Source organism: Notamacropus eugenii, chromosome 2 (genome assembly GCF_028372415.1).
Source record: "Notamacropus eugenii isolate mMacEug1 chromosome 2, mMacEug1.pri_v2, whole genome shotgun sequence".
Taxonomy (NCBI): domain Eukaryota; kingdom Metazoa; phylum Chordata; class Mammalia; order Diprotodontia; family Macropodidae; genus Notamacropus; species Notamacropus eugenii.
In genome coordinates this window covers 79,155,338-79,175,881 of record NC_092873.1, presented here as the reverse complement: position 1 = coordinate 79,175,881, position 20,544 = coordinate 79,155,338, and the positions used below count along the sequence as shown (strand labels likewise).

Genomic DNA, 20,544 nt, shown 5'->3' with positions numbered 1-20,544 from the left:
GTTCCTGATCTTTTCCCAGTACACAGCCTCTGGTCCACAACAATTGCCCTGGATTCAAGACTCAGGTCCCTTCCTAATTCTAAAATGCATATGGTACCCAGCTCTCAGATATGAGCAGCATTGATTCTAGTTGGCATTTCTTCCTATTCCCTGCATCAGAACACTTTGTGCTGAATTTAATATTTCTTGCTTTCTCCTTCTTCAGACTCTGTGCTGGGAACAGGCACCTGGCTAGACATTCATTCTCAGTGTTTGCAGACCTCTCTTTCCCTATGTAGAAATGAGTTGGGAAAAAAATGACTCGTGATTTTTTTCCTTGGATTTTCCAATGAAGACTTGGTGTGGTGAGTTTCTTAGATCTTTGTGAAGTAGTTGTGAGGAGCTGCTCTGTACTGCTTCCTCCTATCCTGCCATCTCAGCTGGTCCTGGTGGTTCATTTACAGTGAAGGATAAGGATGATTAGGTTTGGTCTCATTAATTTATACTGGAGTTCCATGCCTTTTCTTCACTAAATGTAAAGAGCTTAGAGGTTGCAGCTTCCCACAGGAAGCAGAGGCATAGGCAAGGCAGCAGGGAATTTATCTTTAGATGAAAGTCCACAGTTCAAGTGGCCATGGATAGAGTGGAAAGGAAGCAAAGAATCCAGTTGGATTTGGCAAAGCACTTTGATTCCTCCCCTCCTTTTTCTTCTGTACTTTAAATATTGGGTTCAACATATCTAGGGGTGTATGGGTAGGATACTAAGTAATTGTCTTTGATCTTTATACAGTTCTTGTCTTTTATCAGGGATACTTAGGGGGTATTTAAAATTGCATTAAGACTTTGGCACAACCGTATTTCTCCTGCTTCACCCAGGGATGGTTTTATTGTGGAGATAGCTCATTATGTTCCCTCTAGGGTTCTCAAGCTAAGCACTGGTTGAATCTTTTATTTCCAGAACCACCTGGCCTCTCTGCTTCAGCTATTTTGCTCATAAGTTAAATCAGATATTTGGCATTTGTGCTTAAATCAATGTCATATATGTATATGGACAGACCAAGGAAGCTGATAAAAACAGACACTGAAATATATGAGATGGAGTTTTCTGACTGCAAGGAGTAAGAAGCTTCCTGCTTGGGTATCTGGAGAAAGCAGATAAGTACCTTGGGTAGGAGGTGGGAGGAGGAGGAAGGGATAACTTCTGTGAAGAGGGGTTGTCTCACCCAACTGGAGCATTTTTACAATTGGTTCTCACATTCTTTTTGGATGTAGTCTCGGGAAACCTGCAAGGTCATGACCTTTGGAAGAGGAAAGTCCATCTACCATTCAAATTCCAAGCCTCTCTCTCCCCTATCTTCTTTCTCCTCCCAGAAATCTCCAGGAACTAGTCACAGTCCTACACACACAAGCACAGCCTCCAAAATCTTCCCGGAAAATATCCATTTCTGTGCATTCTGGGAATCTGACACCTCCATTAGCTTCCCCCCTCCCCCCCCACACCCAGGTACTATAATGGCTGGAATTCCCTGGGTAGGGTACGGGAGGGTAGCACGTCAATCTTTGCTGACTGTTTGTTAGAATTCAGTAAAGAGCTTGGGTTTGTTTTGTTTGTTTTGGTTAAACTTGTCACCTTAATTCAATCTCTCCAAATACTAATCCTGCTTTTGTGACCAGTTTGTTGTTGGCCTAAGATATTAAAACATAATTTCCTAACATTCTACCTTTCTCTATGCCTTATTTCTTATAAACCTATTTGTTCTCACTAGGACCTGCAACTTTTACATCCTTCAGGACTCTTCCTAGGTCATCACGCTTTCACTAACCTCCTTTTACTTCATTCCAAATGTAAAGGATGTGTGTGTGTGTGTGTGTGTGTGTGTGTGTGTGTGTGTGTGTGTGTGTTGCCTGTTCAGGCTATGTGTATATGCATATGGGTTTTTCTAAATATAGCTCAAAAGGAGGCATGGACAGAAGGAAGACTTTGATTCCTGTCTAGAGAGGACCAGGGCATTGGGACCAGGGCATTGAAACTGCCCTAGTCTGCTCTCCTCAGAAGGACGAACAGGCCAGAATCATATCTCCCTCCTAAAAATTGTGAAAGTTGTCATTATTACTATTTTTAGGATTAAGGCTCTTCTCTTTGTTGTCTTGCCTTAATATAGAGTAATTTGAACTATATTGGAAGGCTTGACTTCCTTCTTGCCACACTCAAGTTTATACAAGGCTGTCACACATATCGAATGGTACATAAGTCCATTTATCCAAGCAGAATGCAAACAGAAATTGGAGAAGTTATACAGATTAGAACAGAAGTAGAAGCCTGGACATCTCCACCTGGAGGTTTATGCTTGGTTATCTATTCAGGAAAAAAAAAAACCCAAAAAAGTCATTCAGGGGCCCAAGGGCAAGCTTGCCTAGTGGGATTTCCGCTACCCTGGTTGCCATGTAAAAGTGACTGACATTTCCCCCACCCTTCATGGAAGTGTCAACTTATATGATGTCTAGCTGGAAGATTTCTCTTTTTAAGTGAAATATCATTTTGGCCCACTATCCTGTTACATGGCTAAGGGAGGATCAAGGGACCGCTGAAGATTTTCTAGATCATACTAAAGTACAAGCCATTTCAGTTCTAGGTGACCACCAAATCCCTGGAAGTTTTCAGGGGACTTCTTGGCTCAGGCTTCCTTGGAACGGCCAATTCAACCTCTCCTACAATATATTACCCCTGGTTTCCAGCACTTTCAGTTAAACTGTCCTTCTAGCTGTGCCACATATGCAACATTCCATTTCTAACTCTCCTTGCTTTTGCACAGGTTGCTAAAACCTTGCCCCACCCCCAGAAAAGAAAGTACTCTGAATTCACCTGTACCTTAGAATCTCTCCATCATTCAAAAATTCAGCAGCTAGTATCTCCTCTCTTAAATACCTCATATTTTCTTGTTGATATTTTGTGGATACTTATCTGAATGAGTGACTTCTCTTCCTCACTCCACCCAGCCCCCATACCATAATAAGTTCCTTAAGTATAAAAAATATTACATTTTTGTCTGTAACCCCAGAACCTAGCATAGTGTCTGATTCATTAGCAAGCCTTTAATAAACCCTTGGTAAATTGATAAGGAAAAAGTCGAGTGAAAAATAGACCTTCCCTCTCTATTACTGTCCCCTTCTACTCTAAACTCTGTTTCCCAAAAGTCGTCGGTCCCAAAGCACCAAGGCTTGGTCTCCTTCCCTCGGATTAGTGTCAGGTGTTCCTTAATCTCTGCCTCAGCCACTGCCCCTTCCGCAATTTGAGCCCCTGGGAGTGGTAACTATAAGAACCGTGAATGCAGTGGAAGATGTAACAACAAGGCAGGATGGTTTCGGGAACCATGGCACCACGTCCTGTGCTGCTCCTGCTTCTTCTGGGATCATGTCTCAGGCCAGGTTCTGCGGTGTACAGCGACCCCGGGGAGCGCGAGGGGCGCCTCTACGCAGCGGTTATCGAGGTGCCCAACGGCGGGCCCTGGGGAGATTGGGCCTGGCCAGAGATGTGTCCGGATGGATTCTTCGCCAGTGGTTTCTCCCTCAAGGTTGGGGACACTGCGTGTGGGTCTCTGAGGAATCCAATTTCGTAGTGGGGACAGGAGCTAGATGTCTGGGTCCCTGACTGGTGGCGGGAGGGGCTTGGAGACGTCATCCCCGCTACTGCCTGAGTTGGGAAACCAGGTTTTCGATTCTTCATTACCCTCACTCCCTAAGGTCGAACGCCCGCAAGGCATTGCTGGAGATGACACGGCGCTGAACGGGGTCCGGCTTCACTGCGCCCGAGGCAACGCTGAGCTCAACACTCAAGTGGTGGAGTCTCAGTCCGGAAGGTATTAAACAAAGCCTCTTCTCCAGGAACCCTAGAGACAGAATCCTTTCCCCCCTCCTCTAGGAAACTAAAGAGAGACAGGGCAAGGCCTTGAGGAGACCTGGGACAGTATTTCCTGAAATTTTCTTAGCCGCTTCCAGTTTGACCCGTGCCCAAAGAAAGGCCCCTAATTCGTATCCTCTAGGGACAGGAACTGTAACTAGAAATCCACTGGGTAAAGGGGTTAGGAGAGAAAAGCTCGACTATTGGGTGATGGGATGGCGGGGCGGGGGAGGAGAAGAGGGGAACAGTACTGGGATTCCCTTTTCTTGAGACTGATTGGGAGGGAGTTCACTAGGTGTACCAAAGGTAGACAGAAGCCGAAAGCGCTTTAACCACGGTAAGCAAAGGTGAATGGGCCATACATTCCAGCGCCCACGCCTGCCTTTCCCTTGAGTAGACTCCTTATGCAACCAAGAATTTAGTCTATCCTTGGGAACTGGAAGTCTGGTGGGGAGGGAGGGGTAGCGTAAAATGGAGATTCCCGTATCCCAGAGGGTCCACCCCTTCTGCTCTACCCAAAGGTGGGGCACATGGTCTGAACCGCTGTGGTGTCCCGATGGCGGCTTCCTCACTTCTTTCTCATTACGGGTGGAAGATCCCAGGACTCTGGGAGATAACACTGCAGCTAACAACGTGCGCTTTCGCTGCTCTGGGGGCGAAGAGCTAGAAGGGCCGGGCCTGGAATGGGGCGAGTTCGGGTCCTGGAGTGACAGCTGCCCCAAGGGTGTGTGTGGCCTCCAAACCAAGGAGGAGGCTCCCCGTGGGGTCCGGGATGATACAGCACTCAATGATCTTCGTCTTTTCTGTTGCAGCAGCTGAGATCCACAAGTAGCTTATCAGTTTCTCTCCCCTCCAACTTCTCTTACCCCAAATCTCTCACCAAGTTCCCCACAAAGCCTGCTCAAAAGGCAGTTTACTCCTTAAGGAAATCTAGTGTTGCCCAGATATGTCCTCCCCACATATACTCCACCCTCCCCAACCTTTTCTTTTATTCATCCATATTAAATTTCCTTCCATCTCAATCCTGCATCTGTATTACTGAGGAATCTAGGAACTCCTGCCCTGCCTCTTTATATGTATTTCCCCCACTAAACTGTAAACTGCCAAGGAGAACAGCCACCAGGTTTTTTTCTTTGTACCCTTCACTACTCCCCTCATTGTGTCCTGAACATTGGTAAGTGCTCTAGCTCTGTGATCTTAGGGGGGAAAATCTCTTCCCTTCTCTGCAAATCTTTTCTACTCTAAAAGAAGTATTTCCTTCACAACTCTGTGAAGCAATGCTATGTTTATTCCCATTTTATAGATGAGAAAATTGAAGTCACCATTATCCTCCTCACCGGGGTTTGAAACTTGACTCCTCACTCATTCCACATATCTAATCTGATGCCAGATCTTGTACTTTCTACCTTAATAACATTTCTCCTCTATGTTCCCTTCTTTCCACTCACACAACTATAACCTTAACTCAGTCCCTTATTGCTTCTCCTTCCACCATTGCAATAACCTAACTGGTCTCTGCCTCAACTCTCCCCTCACTCCAAACCATTGACTACTCAATTGGTGAAGTGATTTTTCTCAAGTGTAGGTCTGACCATGTTGTCCCTCTGCTTAATGAGTTCCAGGGCTCCCTATTATCTCCAGAATCAAATATAAAGTTCTTTGGCATTTGAAACTCTTCATAACCTGACACCTTCTGACCTTCCTAGGCTTCTTACACTTTCCTTCCCTCTGTAAACTCTAAGATGTTTCTAGAACTAGACACTCTAACTTCCTTATCCAGGCCTTTGCACCAACCCCATGCCTAGCATGCTATGCCCTCTCACCACCACCTCCTAGTTTTCCCTGACTTCCTTCAAGACTTACTACAAGCTTGAGCTTTTGCTGGAGGTCTTTCTTCATTCTTCTAGTTGCTGGTGTCTTCCCTTCTCTGATTGCATTCTACTCAATCTGTATATGCCTTGTAAGTACCTAGTAATGTACAAGTTGTTTTCACCATTAAAATGTAAGTTCCTTGAGGGCAGGGAACATTTTTGCCTTTCTTTGTATCCCCAGCACACAACACAGTGCCTGGTACATGCTAACTGCTTAATAAAAGATTAAAGCAATTTGCTAAAAATAACACAGTCAACTCAGGTTTCCTGACTTCTGTTCCAACACTCTCACCTCTGGAAAAAGCCCTGTGGTGTTTGTCAAGGACAGCACTGACTTTAGAGTTTTGGTTTGGGTTCAAATCTAGATGATGCCATTTACTGTTATATAGTTTTGGGCATGTATGTCAAAACTTCCCCAGGCTTCATTTTTTTCACTGTTAAACGGGGGTTGGACCAGATAGATGGCCCTTGAGATATTCTTCCAACTTTAAATCTATGAACCTATGGAGATAATAAAATTAGCTAGATTTGGAATCAAGATATGGATTCTAATCCCTCCCTGTAATAACAGCTCCAGGGAACTTAGTATAACAGATGTTTTTCAGCCTCTCTCAGTAAATCTCAAGTCATGGTGTTTTGGGAAAACTCAAATGAGATAATGTACGTTTTAACTTTAAAGGCCTATTTTAGTTGTTATTACACTAGGCTGCCTCAAAACCAGTCAAGACTCGAGCCGAGTCAACACTTCCTAGCTGGGAGTTGACGGTGCAAGTTAGCCCTGTGCAGCCCTCAGTGGAAAACCATGTGGAGTGAAGGCAAAGGACACCCAAAGTTTTCTCCTGGTCCACTAGGATAGGAGAGGAGGGCACTAGGAATTCATGGGGTTCTCAGAGGAGACAGGCAGCGCCAATGGTAGTGCGAATTAGGGTGCTTTATTTCAGCTGATGGGGGAAAAGGGGAGTAAGGAAAAGCCACCCCCGTCTCCCAGCTCCTTGGAAACAGCGTTCTGGCAGGAACGTGTCCCCCGCAGCTTCAGGGCTCAAGCATCTGTAGGAGGAAGAAGAGAAGAGCGCATTCCCAGCGTTGGCCAGCCCAAGCCCCCAGCCCCCGCACCTCCGCCGCAGCTCTGGGCGCCCTTACCTTCTGTTTTCCGGCAGTCCCCGCAGAAAACTCCTAGGACCCCGTTCACTAGCTGGATGCCGCACAGCACTAGCTCCAGAGCCGACACCGCCGCCAGCATTGCGAACAGAGTCACATTCCACGCTACCACTTTCGGAGGCTCCAGGCACTGTGTCCACAGAGTACTGTTGCCCAGGTAATCCCCGCTACGGAGGCAGTGGCCAAGGGGTCAGTCGCGAAACTCCCCACGCGAGAAAGGGTAAAGGTCCCTATCAGGCGCCCACCCGGGGGGAGGGGGCGGGGCTACCCTTTAGTTTGGAGCCGTGTTTAACCCGCTGGGTGGAGGATTGCGCTCTGGGAAGACAGTCTGGGATTTTTCTGTTGAAAGCGGGAGGTTTTCCAAGGTGCTGGGCGGGGAGGCTCGGCTGGGGTCTTGAGGATCGGGTCTGGCCTTACTTGCTATTTTCGAAGGGGTAGCTCCATGTGTTATCTTGCTCGGTCAGGCACTTCGGCCCATTCTTAAGGCCCGCTCCGGACACCGAGAGGCAGTAAATGGCCCCGAGAGCCCCGACAGCCGAAGAGAAGACGGAGCTCAGCATCTGGAAAGCAGGACACGGAGATCTGAACCTGGAGGGGACCTTAGGAGTCTGTTTAGTGACTAAATGACTAAATTCTAGTCCAGTCTTTTCATGTTGCAAAAGAGGAAATGAGGGCAGAGCAGCCTAGTGACCCAAGATCACATCCCGGTATTAAGTGACGGAGCCCATATTCAGACTCATATCCTTTGCTTTCAAGTCCACGGTGTGAAAATGGAGGGGCTCCGTGACCCCTTGCCCCTCCCCCCAGGGTAGCCCCAGCATTACTGCTTCCAGCCTAAACCCTACCCCCACAGCCTCCACTGATTTATTCCCTATTTAAAAACAAAAATACACCTCCCTAGCCTATAGAGCACAAAATTCCAGGGTGGTGCAGTACTCTCATCCTCTGGAGGGAGATATGCTGACTTGGAGCTAGTGCAATTCCTTCATTTTACAAAAGAGGAAATTGAGGCCCAAAGAAGAGAAACAGCTTGTCTAGGGTCATATATGGGAAGTTAAGGGGGCTTAAAACATTTGTCCTGATTCCCCAGAACAGTGTACTTTCCAATGACTTAAAAGATCATGTATGTAAAAAGGCAGCTATGCTATCCTTGACATAGCATTGACAAGGAAGGGATTCAGGACATTGTGGATTTCAGCCTGACTAGTTATGTGACTTTGAGCAAGTCAGATTGTAGGAAAGGACCTAGAAGTTCATCATTCACTAGGCCTAACCAGGTGCCAAGGGCACATTCCCCATCCAGGATGTCTTCTAACATCATCCCCAAGCCAACTCTGGGTAAAGCAAAGGAAGTGGTACTCAGTCACCAGGTACTTACTGATCTAGTTACTAAACACCGATGATACAAAAGTTTAGTTTGCTCTGTCAGTGAGTAGACCAAGCTGCCTGAATGGGGACCCAGCTAGATGGGTAACTCAGCTCATCCTTTCCATTCTGTCTCTCTCTCCCTTTCCTTCTCCTCTCCAAAGGAAGGTAAATTTGGATGGCCAGAGGCTGCCCAGTTAACTTGGGGTTTATTGGCTAGATTTCTTCCTCTCTCTATCCTTCCTTCCTTCCTTCCTTCCTTCCTTCCTTCCTTCCTTCCTTCCTTCCTTCCTTCCTTCCCTAAAACCTTAAACCCATTACTCTCTGAAGCCCATGCCTGCCCAAGCTCCACTTAGTGACTGCTTCTAGACCCTCCAGCCTTAGAGTGATTATCAATAGTAACTGTTTCTCTTTCCCTCCCTGCCTGATTTCTTTATTTTTTTCTCTTTCTTATTAAAGGGGCCATTCCCTGACTACTTCTTAAAGAGGCCTGTGGGCGTTACCTCAGTCTAAGTGAGTACCTTAGCCTAAAACAGCCAAGGTCTCCCATTGCATCCTGGGCCATCTCCAGTCATCCTGATGAATGTCTGGTCACTGGATCCAGATGGCTCAGGAGGAGAAAGTGAGGCTGGTGACCTTGCACAGCCCTCCCTCACTCAAAACAAAGTCAACTGCAAGTCATGTCATCATCTCTTTGATGTCATGGTCTTCTTTGAAAACGAAGGACAAATACAACAACTAAACACTGATGATACAACTGTGCCAACCAGGATCCACTACAAATATATGTTGTTTGATTTCAATTGGATCCTCACTTCTATGTGGCAGTCCATTTATTCTTTGAGTGGCTCCATCACACCCCCTCCCTAGAAGAGCTATTCCAGACCTTCTCTTTTCTTCTTACAAGCTAACTATTATTATATCTCCCTCCTACCCCCTGCATCCCCTAGCAGGTACCTGTCTCCTACTTTACTGAGAAAATAGGTCATGAGATCCCTCTTCTTTATTAAAACACCCCTATATAACCACAACCATGCACATTCTCTCCTTCTTTGAACCAGGTTCTGATAAAACAGTCATTCTTCTTGTCAAAGACAAATCTTGTAATTGTGTCCTTTACTTCATTCGCCAATGTCCCTTCCGGGAACTTACCTTTTCTCATCACATCTTTCTCATTTTCAGTCTCTAATTATCACTGGTCACTTCGCTTCAATCTAAAAACATACGCAGATCCATTCCCCCCCATGTTTAAAAACAAACATTTCACTGGACCCTCTTATTGCCTCAAACAGTAGTCCCATATCTTACTTCTCTTTTACAGCCAAACTTCTTTTTTTAAGGGAGGGAGGGGGAAGTCATATTTCCTTCCCTGCTACTTATTTCTCAACTCCTTCAACCTGACTCCTGAACCCTTTGATTAAATGTGCTCTCTCAACAGAGTCAAGAAAATATACAGTGACTACAACTATGTAAATGGACACAAAACAATTGATGATATTTTATGAACTTAATTTAATGAACTATGAATTTAATGAAATTGTGAAATTTAAAGAACAAACTTGGCCCAAAGAAAAAATATGAGAAGACACCTCCCCCACTCTTGTGCAGAGCTAGGAGGTCCAAGGGTATGGAACTTTGAAACTGCTCTCTTCAAGGTCACTGTCAATTTCTTAGTTGCTAAATCTAATAGTCTTTTCTCAGTATTCATACCTGTTCTCTCTGCAGTTTTTCACACTGTTAATATTGTCTGTTCCTTCTTTTGTGACACTACAATTTTCTTGTTTTGTTTTATCACTCCACTCGGTTTCCCTTGTTGGACTACGTCCCACCTTCTAAGAGTGGTTCTGTATCATTTGTCTTAGGTCTTCTTCTTAAATACTCTGTTGGGGTTCAATGATCATTTCTATACTAAAGATACACAAGTTACAATTCTAGCTCACATTCTTCCTCCTGAATTTCAGTTATCTATCCCCAGCTACCTGCTGGAAGTCTCTATGTCTGTTGGAAGTCTTTACCTATACATCCCATAGACATCTCAAACTCCACATGTCCAAAACAAACACACCTACAATATTTTTTACCGAACCTTCTCTTACTTCAACCGTCACACCTTTTTTTTTGTTCTGGGTCACCTCCATCCTTCCAGTTATCCAGATTTGAAACCTCAGTCATCCTTGTCTCTTTACTCTCCCTTACTCTACATACTCAGTTGATTGCCACATCTTGTAGATTTTAACTTCAAAACATCTCTTCCATTAGTTCTCCTCTCTCCATGGACGAGGACACTACCCTAGATTAGACTCTCATTACTTTTGTCTGGATCATTGTACCAGCCTTCTAATTGGTGTCTCTGTCTTACATGTCTTCCCTCTTCAATGCATTCCATGCACAGTACCAAATTCATCTTCCTAAGGTACAGATCTGACCATGTAATTTCTATAATCAAAAATTTTCAGTGACTTCTTATTGCCTCTTGGATAAAACACAGACTTCTCAGCCTGGCACTTAATATTCCTTTACTTTTGGCTCCAGCTTTCTCTTTCAGGTTTATTTCATGTTACCAACTTTCATATGATCTATATTCCAGCCAATTCATTCCATTTCCTGCTTTATGGCCTTGGCATAAGTCATTTCCAGTCCATCTCTCTACCCCTCAACCCTATTCCAGTGACTAGAATGTACTCAATTTATTAACAATCAGTTCCATTCAGCAAACATTTATTAAGTGCCCACTTTGTGCAAAGGCACTGAGAAGAGAAAGACTGAAGAAAGCAAAATCGAGTCTTCAAGGAGCTTATATTCTGCTGGACTGAATATTGTATATACACAGATATGTAAATGCCAAATATCTACAAAGTTATTTGGAAATAGGAGAATATTCAAAATCGAGGTGGGGAATCAGCTAAGGCCTTGTGTAAGAGCTGGCAAATGGGATGAACCTAGAAGGGAGCTCAGGATTCCCAAAAGCAGAGGGTTTTTAATAACTGCTTGCTGAATTACTGATGTGAAAATATGTTTAATATGATTGTACATGTATAGCCTGTATCAAACTGCTTGTTGTCTTGGGGAGAGGACGGAGAGAAGGAGAAAAATATTTTGAACTCAAAATCTTATAAAACTGAATGTTGAAAACTATCTTTACATGCAATTGTAAAAAAATAAAATACTATTAAGTGGGGAAAAAATAAATGCTTACTACAAACAAGAAAAAATAAATAAGTGCTCGTTGGTTAATTGAGTACATTCCAGCTATTGGGGGGAGAAGGGTAAGGAGAAAAACAGCTTGTACAAAGGGTCAGGAAGTGCAAAATGGAATACCGAGTTCCAGGAGAACAGCCAATCAGTCAGATTGACGGACTTGAACATAGATCGTGTTAAAGTGAGATCTGAAGGAAAACCTACAGCCGAATTGTGAAGGGCTTTTAAATTTCAGACTGAGAAGTTTATGTTTTATCCAAGAGGTAATAAAAAGCCACTGAAGATTTTTTTGTCATAGAAATGACATGGTCAGACGTGTGTTTTAGGAAGATGATTTTGGCAGCTGTGTAGATGAATTGGAGAGGGAAGACGAGTCAGGAATGTTAATTTAATAGTTATCCAGGGCTTGGCAAACTATGGAATTCAGCATGTGGCCTCATTTTATGAAGCCTAAGAGTTAAGAATGTTTTCTTATGTTTTTAAATACACTTTTATTTCATTAAAAATGTATAAATCATTCATAGTTCTCTGATTATAGAAACAGGTGGCAAGCGAATTTGACCCCCCGGTCATAGTTTGCTAACAGCTGCTACGTAAGAGGTGATAAGGACCTGAATTAGAGATTGACCTGAAATACACTGATCCAAGGTCAACTGTGGGCTCTGAGAATCTTCATTTTTTGAGATGACAAAAGACATTTCATGATCTGAAACTGTTGCAATCTAGGGGTGCTGGAAACTCCAAAATTCAAGGGTAAAAGACATGAGTCCTGCCTCAAAAGAATTCGACCCAAGACTTCTTTTGGCCAGACAACTAAATTGTTGGTGGAAAGAAAAGGACTGATGGAAGAGATACTGATGTTTTAGATGTAGAATCTATAAGACTTGTCAACTGATTGGACAGGAAGTTGAAAGAGAAGGAAGACTCAAGGATGACTTTAAGAATGCAAATCTGGATGATTTTAAGGATAGACATGACAAGTAGGGAAATTAGGCAGACGACAAGGATTTAGGGAGAAAGATAATGAGTTCTGCTTTGAGTTTGAGTACTGAGTTTGAGATGCCAATGGGACATTCAGGTGAAGATATCCAGAAAGCAGCTGGTGATACAAAACTGGAGAAATGTGGGCTAGATGTGTATATCTGGGAGTCATCTTGGCTGATGATATCAACAAAAGAGAGACCATAGTGACTGAAGAGAAGGGAATCCAGTAGTTGGTTGAGAAATCGGTGAACCCAATCCCTCTCATTTAACAGGTAAAGAAAGTGAGGCAGTCTCTCACATCATCATCATCATCATCATTAATGGCTAGTATTTGTATAGCACATTAAGGTTGGCAAAGGGCTTTACAATTTTTAAAAATTTTATCTTCTTTAGGCCTCTATTTTCTCACCTGTAAAATGGGAATAATTATATCTTACTGGATTGAAAACCTTAAAGCACCATTTACATGGAAAGACTAAAGCAGGGGTGGGAAAACCTCAGCCTCCAGGTTACATGTGGCCCTCTAGGTCCTCAAGTTTGGTCCTTTAACTTAATCCAAACTTCACAGAACAAAACCCCTTAAAAAAAGAATTTGTTCTGTAAAACTTGGACTCAGTCAGAAGGCCGCACCCAAGGACCTAGAAGGACACATGTGGCCTCAAGGTCACACATTCCCCACCCCTGGGCTAAAAGCATTTTTAAATACTGATGGAGAGAGAGGCAGGATTAAAGAATAGACCCCTGGTGTGAGAGGGGTAAGGGATGGGGAGTGGGGGTGCTTATTGTGTGCAAAGAGCACCTGATGGTGGATAGTGTGTGGGTGTGGGTGTGGGCCTCACCCGACAACGACCTCCACAGCAGCCAGCTCCACAGCACCCTTTGCCCCCAGCTCGAATGGCAGATATCCCAGGACATAGCACCTATAGGAGAAAAGGGAGAGGGATGGTTATCAGACCTTTCTGCCCACCAAAGCTGAAAGCACAGCCAGACAGACTGATAACTCCCAGTGACTATTCCTATTCCCAGAATCTTCTTTTCTTGGTTAGAAATGATGAAAGGGAAAGTGCTGATTTAGGGAGAGGGATAACCCAGATCTCAGCACCTGAGATATGATGGGTGTATATGTTTGTTGGGCTCATCTTGGATTCTGGAATACTCTGAAGATTAGTCGTGGGGTCTCTGTCTTTCTCTTTCTACTCTCTGCTTTATCAATTCTCTAGAGCTTCCACTTCTGCTTTATTTATGGGTGATTCTCAAACCTAATCTGGACTTCTCTTGCTCTAGATCCACATTTATAGATTCATAGATTGTCAAAGAGATTATAAAATAATCCAGTTCATGCTCTTGCCACTCTTTATTTTATAGATGAGAACAACAGGGCCCAGAGATATCAAGTGACTAGCCTCATTATTATAAATTTATTTAGCAGAACTGAGGTTAAAACCTTGGTCTCCTGATTAGGTTGCATTATCATCTTTCCCAATTCACTTTCTTCATCTATAAAATGGGGTATTTATATATATATATATATTCTTGTATGTTGTGAGGAACATACATAATAAAATGTAAAATGCCAAAGTTCTTTCCCATTTTTTTTTAAACCACTAGTTTTATTGCTGCCATATGTGCTGCCTTTTCATTATTTGCCTACTTAACAATCCTCACTGGTACCTCGGAAATTCCTGCCTCTCTCCAGTCTTTCCATTAGAACCAGAGGGTAGCTGGGAAGGAGTACAGCAGGAGAGATGAGGGTTAGACCTTGGGAGGAACTTCCTAAATATGAATGAAAGTGTACCTTGGACCAGGGGTCAGGGATGGGGAGCAGGGTGGGTAGAGATGCCTTATCTATACCATTTTAGCATGATTACAACAGAACAAATCACAGAGTTGAAGGTCAATACCTGTATATCCCAGTCTCTCTGCCTGTCCAAGTAAACCCTAAAATAACTTAAATAGGATTAAAGGTGGATAAGATGAAGAGGAAAACCAGGAAAGCCCATCCTCTCTAGACTCCCAACCACCAAAATATCAACATGAGAAAGGGTACTGGGCACAGGGGTAGGACAGAGAGAAAGACCCTTGGCAGGTGTGGCTGGCCGTTACTTCCCTTTCTGGCTTAGTATCACTGTATCTCTCCTTCTCCCTCCCTTTTGCCTCAGCCAATGCTGATTACTTTGCACTGATGACCACCAACCCATCAGCCACTCTTCCTCTCTCAATACAGACTAGGTAGCCAGGTGCTTTCACCACCCCATCCAAATAATAGGGGTATTTGGCAGAAACAGACATACCCCTAGAAAATAAACTGGGAATCCCAGGAAAGAAGCTGGTTAGAAAAGTGGGGCTTTTTTTTCATTTCTGTACTAATATTGTCATCATTTCACCCAAATACCATCTCCTTAGGAATCTAAGCCTCTCCCCCCCAACCCCCACCCCCAACTCTATCCCTGTTTCCACCATACGTCTTACCATAATGCCCCCTCCAATAAAGCCTGCTGCGAGCTGCACATGCAGGCTGAGATGTTCAGTCCACTTGGTCTCACCGTTGGGCACCAGGAGGAGGATATTGACCACTATGCAGACGATGGACATCGGGATGAGGCTCAGTCCGATACATCGGGCACACTTCCCTGTACACATGATGAAAGGAGGAGAGGTACCTTCTGAAGAAGAGGTGAAGAGGGAGAAGACTAAGAAATAGAAGAGCAGAGAGAGTTTGAGGGGAGAGAAAGTGATCTCACTATCTCAGGAGTAGGGAGCCTGGTACAAGGGACAAAGGGCAAGTGGGAGGTGTGGCAAAAACCTGGAACCAGGAAAGATCGATAAGGGAGAGACACACAAGTGGAAAGAGGCAAAAACAGGAATGATGACGTTTGTGGCTATGAGTGGGGTAAGAGAGAGAGGATGTGGGAGACAGGGGAGGTTGAACTTCAAAGAGGAAGTTGTCAAGGGTCAATATCTGCAGTCACCTGCTTTTCGTTGCTCCAGAACCTTCCACAAGTTTTCAGGAGACCTTTCCCCCGAAGAGAAGTCCCACGTTCTCCCAGTTTTTCTCTATTCTCCCAAGACTAGGGCAGTCACTTTGACATTGGAAAACTATCCCAGGAGGAAAGAAAAATAGAAGACAGAAAAGCATGGATAGAGCTCAGGGACTGGGTTTCCTCACAGAATGGGCCTTGTATCCCCTGAGGAGTACATTGGAAAATGTTGCACTCCCCTTTCAGAGACAGAGGACCGCAGGGAGAAACAAACCACTTCCTCCTCCTGCTCTTAGAACAGGAATACTGTAGGGCTGAGACTTAAGCATAGCAGAAGTTATAGAAAGAACTCTTGAATTAGATGTCTTAGACATCTCAAACTGAACATATCCAAATCTGAACTCATTATCTTTTCCCTCCAAATCCTCTCCTTTTCCTAACTTCCCTATTACTGTTGAGGGTACCTCCACCTTCTCAGTCACCCAGGCATTCTAAGTGTCATCTATGACTTCTCACTCTCACCCCCTACATCATATCCAATCAATTGCCAAGCCCTGTCAATTTTTACTTTTGTATTATCTCTCCCACATATTTCCTTCTCTTCTGACACTGCCACCACACTGGTGCAGACCCTCCTCATTCCTAGACTATTGACTGGTGTTCCTGCCACAAGTCTCTCCACATTTGAACCCTTCTTCTAGTCATCTGTCAAAGGGATTTTCCTTAATTGAAAGTCTGACTATGTCATCCTCATCCCTAGTCAATAAACTTCAGCCCTTCATAATCTGATGGTCCACCCCCACCTTTCCAGTATTCTTATACTTTATCTTATGCACCCCGCCCTCCCATTACTCTTTGATCTGGTGACGTTGGCCTCCTTGCGTTTCTCAAACAAGGCACTCCCTCTCTCCACTATGAGAGTTTTCACTGGCTGTCCCCCATGCCTACATGATTCTCCTCATCTCCACCTCTTGGCTTCCCTAACCTCCCTCCAGCTAAAATTCCATATTCTACAGAAAGTCTTTCTTGATCTCTCTTAATTCTAATGCCTTCCCTCTGCTGGATTATTCCAAATTTATCCTGTATATAGTTTTTGTACATAGTTGTTCACTTGTTGTCTCCCCAGTCAGACTATGAATTGGCACTCTCTTTTACCTTTTTTTTTTGTATTCCCAGAAATTAGCATAATGCTTGGCACATAGTAGGAACTTGGTAAATGTTTGGCTGATTGAATCAGGGGACTAGACTGGGTAGGAATTGAGAATTGGGAGAGATCTGAATACTACTGTGAAAGTCTAGGTGTTAGCCAGGATAGGATAGAAGAGATTTCATAGATCTTCCATCTCTCCTCCTCACTGGCTCCTTCCTAAAGCGCCTATCGACATACTTGGTTTTTCCATAATTCTAAAAAAATAAATGTAATAATAAAAAGATTTTAAATAAAAAAAATAAATCACCTTCCCTTGTTCCTTCTACCCTATTCAGCTATTGCCCCATTTCTCTTTCCCTCTTTGAAGAGTTGTCTTCACGCTGTTTCCACTTTCTCATTGTCTACTGCCTGAACTACTTTGTCTGTTGTCTAGACTTACCTCCTAAATGCCAAATTTAGTGACAGCTTCGGAGTCCTCCCTCTTCTTGCTGACCTCTTAAAAAATTCTAACATGCTGACTACCTGCCGGCAGCTAGGTGACACAGTGGCTATAGTGTTGAACTTGAAATCTGGAAGACATGAGTTCAAATTCTACCTTAGATACTTAGCTGGGTGACTCTGAGTTTGTCACTTAATCTTTCAGCCTCAGTTTCCTCTTTTGTAAAATGGGGATTATTAGGAGAATCAAATGAAATAGTGGATGTAAAGAACTTGGTAAAGGTAAAAATACTATGTTCATACTAATATAAAAGAAAAATATTACTATGTTAGGTATTTTAAGTACAAATCTGCCAAACTATTAAATGCTATTAAATGTATTCATCTAATATCCAAGCACCTCTAGTTTAAAGCTATCCAGACTACCAAGGTTTTCCCATTCTCTCCAATATGTGTCACCATCCCAAGAAATTTTAGGCAACATTTATAGAAATCTTCAAGAAGAAAATCACAATTTGTAAAAATTCAGTCTGGGGTTGACTTTCCAGAACAGTTGAGTAATAAAATCACTCTCTGATTCCTTCCTTGACCACCCTCCTCTAGGAATCGGTGAGAAGTGTTGAGAATATCTTCTGAATAACATAAGAAGGGGCTTTCCTTCAGATGGAATAGAGGACCTTTCCTTAGCAATAAAGAGCACAAGAGGCCACCTTTGTTCAAACCAGTTGCCATCTTTAAACCATTGCCTTCCCTTTTGGCCTCAATCTATCTTTTACTTTTTTCAAGGAAACTTTCTAAGGAAAGGGCTTTTTAGACCAGAGAAAACATTTCTTAATATTTTCATTTTTATTTAAAAAGCCAACATCTTTTAGACCATAATTGAAAATGCTATCCACAGCCAGAGAAAGAACTATGGAGTCCGAATGCAGATCAAAGCATAATATTTTCACTTTTTCTGTTTTTTTTTTCTTTGTGGCTTTCCCCTTTTGTCTTGTTTCTTCTTTCACAACATGACTAATGTAGAAATATGTTTAACATGATTGCTGTGTAGAGTGATAACATTTAATATCATTTTGGGGCTTTAATAAAGGCCCAAGGCCTGAACTAATCAATCAGACTGCTTTGCTTTGCTCTAAAAATGCCTTTTTCTGTGTCCACAATTTCAAAGACCTGTTTATGACAGGACACCTGCAACCAGAGTGGTGGGATTTTTTCTTTTTTTCTTCTTTTTTTTTTTTTCAAACCAAGAACTGTTTTATTTGGAAAGAGGAAGGTGTAAGATAAGTGCAGCAAGGAGGACTTAGGTTGGACAAGAAAATATTTGTGGCTAGCAAGGGCTTGATGAAATGTATCCATAAGCAGCTTGGGGGAGCCCTTTTTTCCTTAGAGAACAGGGCACACACAGTTTTTATTGAGAATAGGTTAGATATAATCCTGCCAGGAGGCGGACCATTTGTTTTCTTGGACTTATCCAAAATTCTGTTCTCTAAATCCCAAATAGATAGGGGTGAATTCTGGGACAGGAAGCATCAGGTTTATCTCAGCTTTGACTAAGTTGGGCAACTCCTCCTCTTCTTCTTTGGTGTTCATCTTCCTTCCTTAATTTTTAAGACACTCAGTTTCCACATCTGTAAAATGAAGCATGGCTGACTGTTATTCTGTAGCATGAGCAGCAAAACGAGCTACATGATTGACGATGGGGGAGAAGTTAGTAGGTCCACAGAAGCGAATATGGGGTAGGCAAGCTGAATATGCCTGGGCAATGCCATCCACACCTGAGCAGAAAGTGTTGGTGGGGTTGAAGTTGATAGCAAACTCATGAGAAACCTTCCAGTTTGGGGGTAACTGGGCGCCAAATCCCAAAGCCAGGAACATTTTATCCGTGTCATAATCCTGAATAATCTGTCCAACAGCCCAGATGGCTGACAGGTATTCATTGATGCCCATGGGGTTGATGTAGTGCAAGGAGGAGGGATCGCGGGGGTTCCCATTAGAGGCTGTGAAGTCTATTCCAACAGTGAACATAAGTTGGCATCCTCCAAGGATATAATCTAGGGAAGAATAGTCCCGGGTTATCTTACAAGAACGGATAATGATGATGCCTGAGTTCTTATAATTCTTCTTCTTCCTTTGTTTTTTAGGGTTGATACATTCTACCTCTAGCGGAACACCATCTCGGGCCTCACACATCTTCACCACTGAAGTCTGGAACTCACCGATGAAGTCATGGCCACCATCATTATCATAGTCATAGCACATGACCTGAATAGGCTTCTCCAAGTCTCCATCACATAGCGACACCAAAGGCACAGTAAATGGCTTCCACACAGGATCCAGAGTGTACTTTATCACCTCTGTCCGGTGAACAAGCATCCATTTGCCATCATCTCCTGGCTTATAAAACTCTAGAAATGGATCTGATTTCCCAAAGAGGTCCTTCTTGTCCAGTTTCCTGCCTGCCATGCTCAGCGTGATGACTCGGTTGTCTGATAGTTCCTGGGCAGTGATCGTGATCAGGCCCTTCCCTGCTGGCTTCTCGTTCACCAAGACCAGGGGCCGGGTGATTTTCTTGCTGGAGACAATCATGCCCAAAGTACAGGAGAACTGGCCCAGGAAATCATGCTCATCCAACTGCAGACTCGACTTGTCCTGATCAAATAGGGCAAACTTGAGTTTCTGTACTTCCTCAAAGTGATAGTCAATGACAAACTTCTTAGAAAATGCTGGGTTCAAATTGTTGATAGCAGTTTCTGTCCTGTCAAACTCATACCATTTGCCATTGTTCTCAGTGAATAAAACACAGAAGGGGTCAGATTTGGAGGTGACATCTCGGTCCAACAGGTTTTGGCCACAGACAGAGAGTTCCACCTTGCATACACAGTACTGGGACCCAATGGGCCCTGCAGGGGAGCTGGCACCCATTGTGTAGGCCATGACTGCTGGGGGCAACAGTGGTTCCTGACAATCGCTCCTCGGTTCTGGGCTCCCAGATACCCACTGCAGACGCCGTAGGTCCGGGGTGCTACCCCCGCCTCACCGAGTAATCGCCGCAACCCCTAACCGGTACCTCTGGGGCATCCCCGAGGGGATCGTTCCCTCCGGGCGCGGGACTCCCGGCCACAGCTCTAGCCCAGGACAGGGCTCAAGCTGCAACCCACATGACCGCTCAGCCTCTTAGTTCCAGCCCCAGTCCTGCTCCAGCTCCGGGTCCGGTCCTCCTCTCCTGGGCCGGGCGGTCGATTTTTTCTTATCTTGTATCACAGAGACAAATGCTACATAGAGGAAACTCAGATATCCTGGAAACATAAATTCTAACTGACACTACTTTGTTAATTGACTTGTCTCACTGTATTTACAACTTATTCAACTAAGAAAATTCCTTTCTCATGGTATAGTTAAACACATATAGAGACCACAAATCTGAGGGACACAGACATCCTGAGATTGTCCTAAAACAGATTTAAGCCTGGTCATTCTTGTATCAGACAATCAGAAGTTTCCTTCTGGCTCCATGGTCATGTAATT

The 20,544-nt window shown here is 43.8% G+C and overlaps 2 protein-coding genes and 1 pseudogene across 2 annotated transcripts; 1 reads left to right on the top strand and 2 right to left on the bottom strand.

Annotated features, from left to right (window-relative positions):
- Window positions 1-2,771: 2,771 nt before the first annotated feature.
- VMO1 (vitelline membrane outer layer 1 homolog) lies at window positions 2,772-5,996 on the top strand. Its single transcript, XM_072641294.1, has 3 exons — window positions 2,772-3,551; window positions 3,721-3,836; window positions 4,399-5,996. The coding sequence occupies exons 1-3, from the start codon at window positions 3,336-3,338 to the stop codon at window positions 4,694-4,696; spliced, it is 630 nt and encodes a 209-aa protein (XP_072497395.1). The 5' UTR covers window positions 2,772-3,335; the 3' UTR covers window positions 4,697-5,996.
- Window positions 5,997-6,661: 665 nt separating this feature from the next.
- On the bottom strand, window positions 6,662-15,224 carry TM4SF5 (transmembrane 4 L six family member 5). Its single transcript, XM_072641295.1, has 5 exons — window positions 14,923-15,224; window positions 13,293-13,373; window positions 7,324-7,466; window positions 6,889-7,073; window positions 6,662-6,795 (listed from the first exon to the last, which is right to left on the bottom strand). The coding sequence occupies exons 1-5, from the start codon at window positions 15,091-15,093 to the stop codon at window positions 6,788-6,790; spliced, it is 588 nt and encodes a 195-aa protein (XP_072497396.1). The 5' UTR covers window positions 15,094-15,224; the 3' UTR covers window positions 6,662-6,787.
- A 2,758-nt stretch (window positions 15,225-17,982) lies between these two features.
- Window positions 17,983-20,174, bottom strand: LOC140525691 (copine-2 pseudogene; annotated as a pseudogene).
- Between the last annotated feature and the right edge of the window lie 370 nt (window positions 20,175-20,544).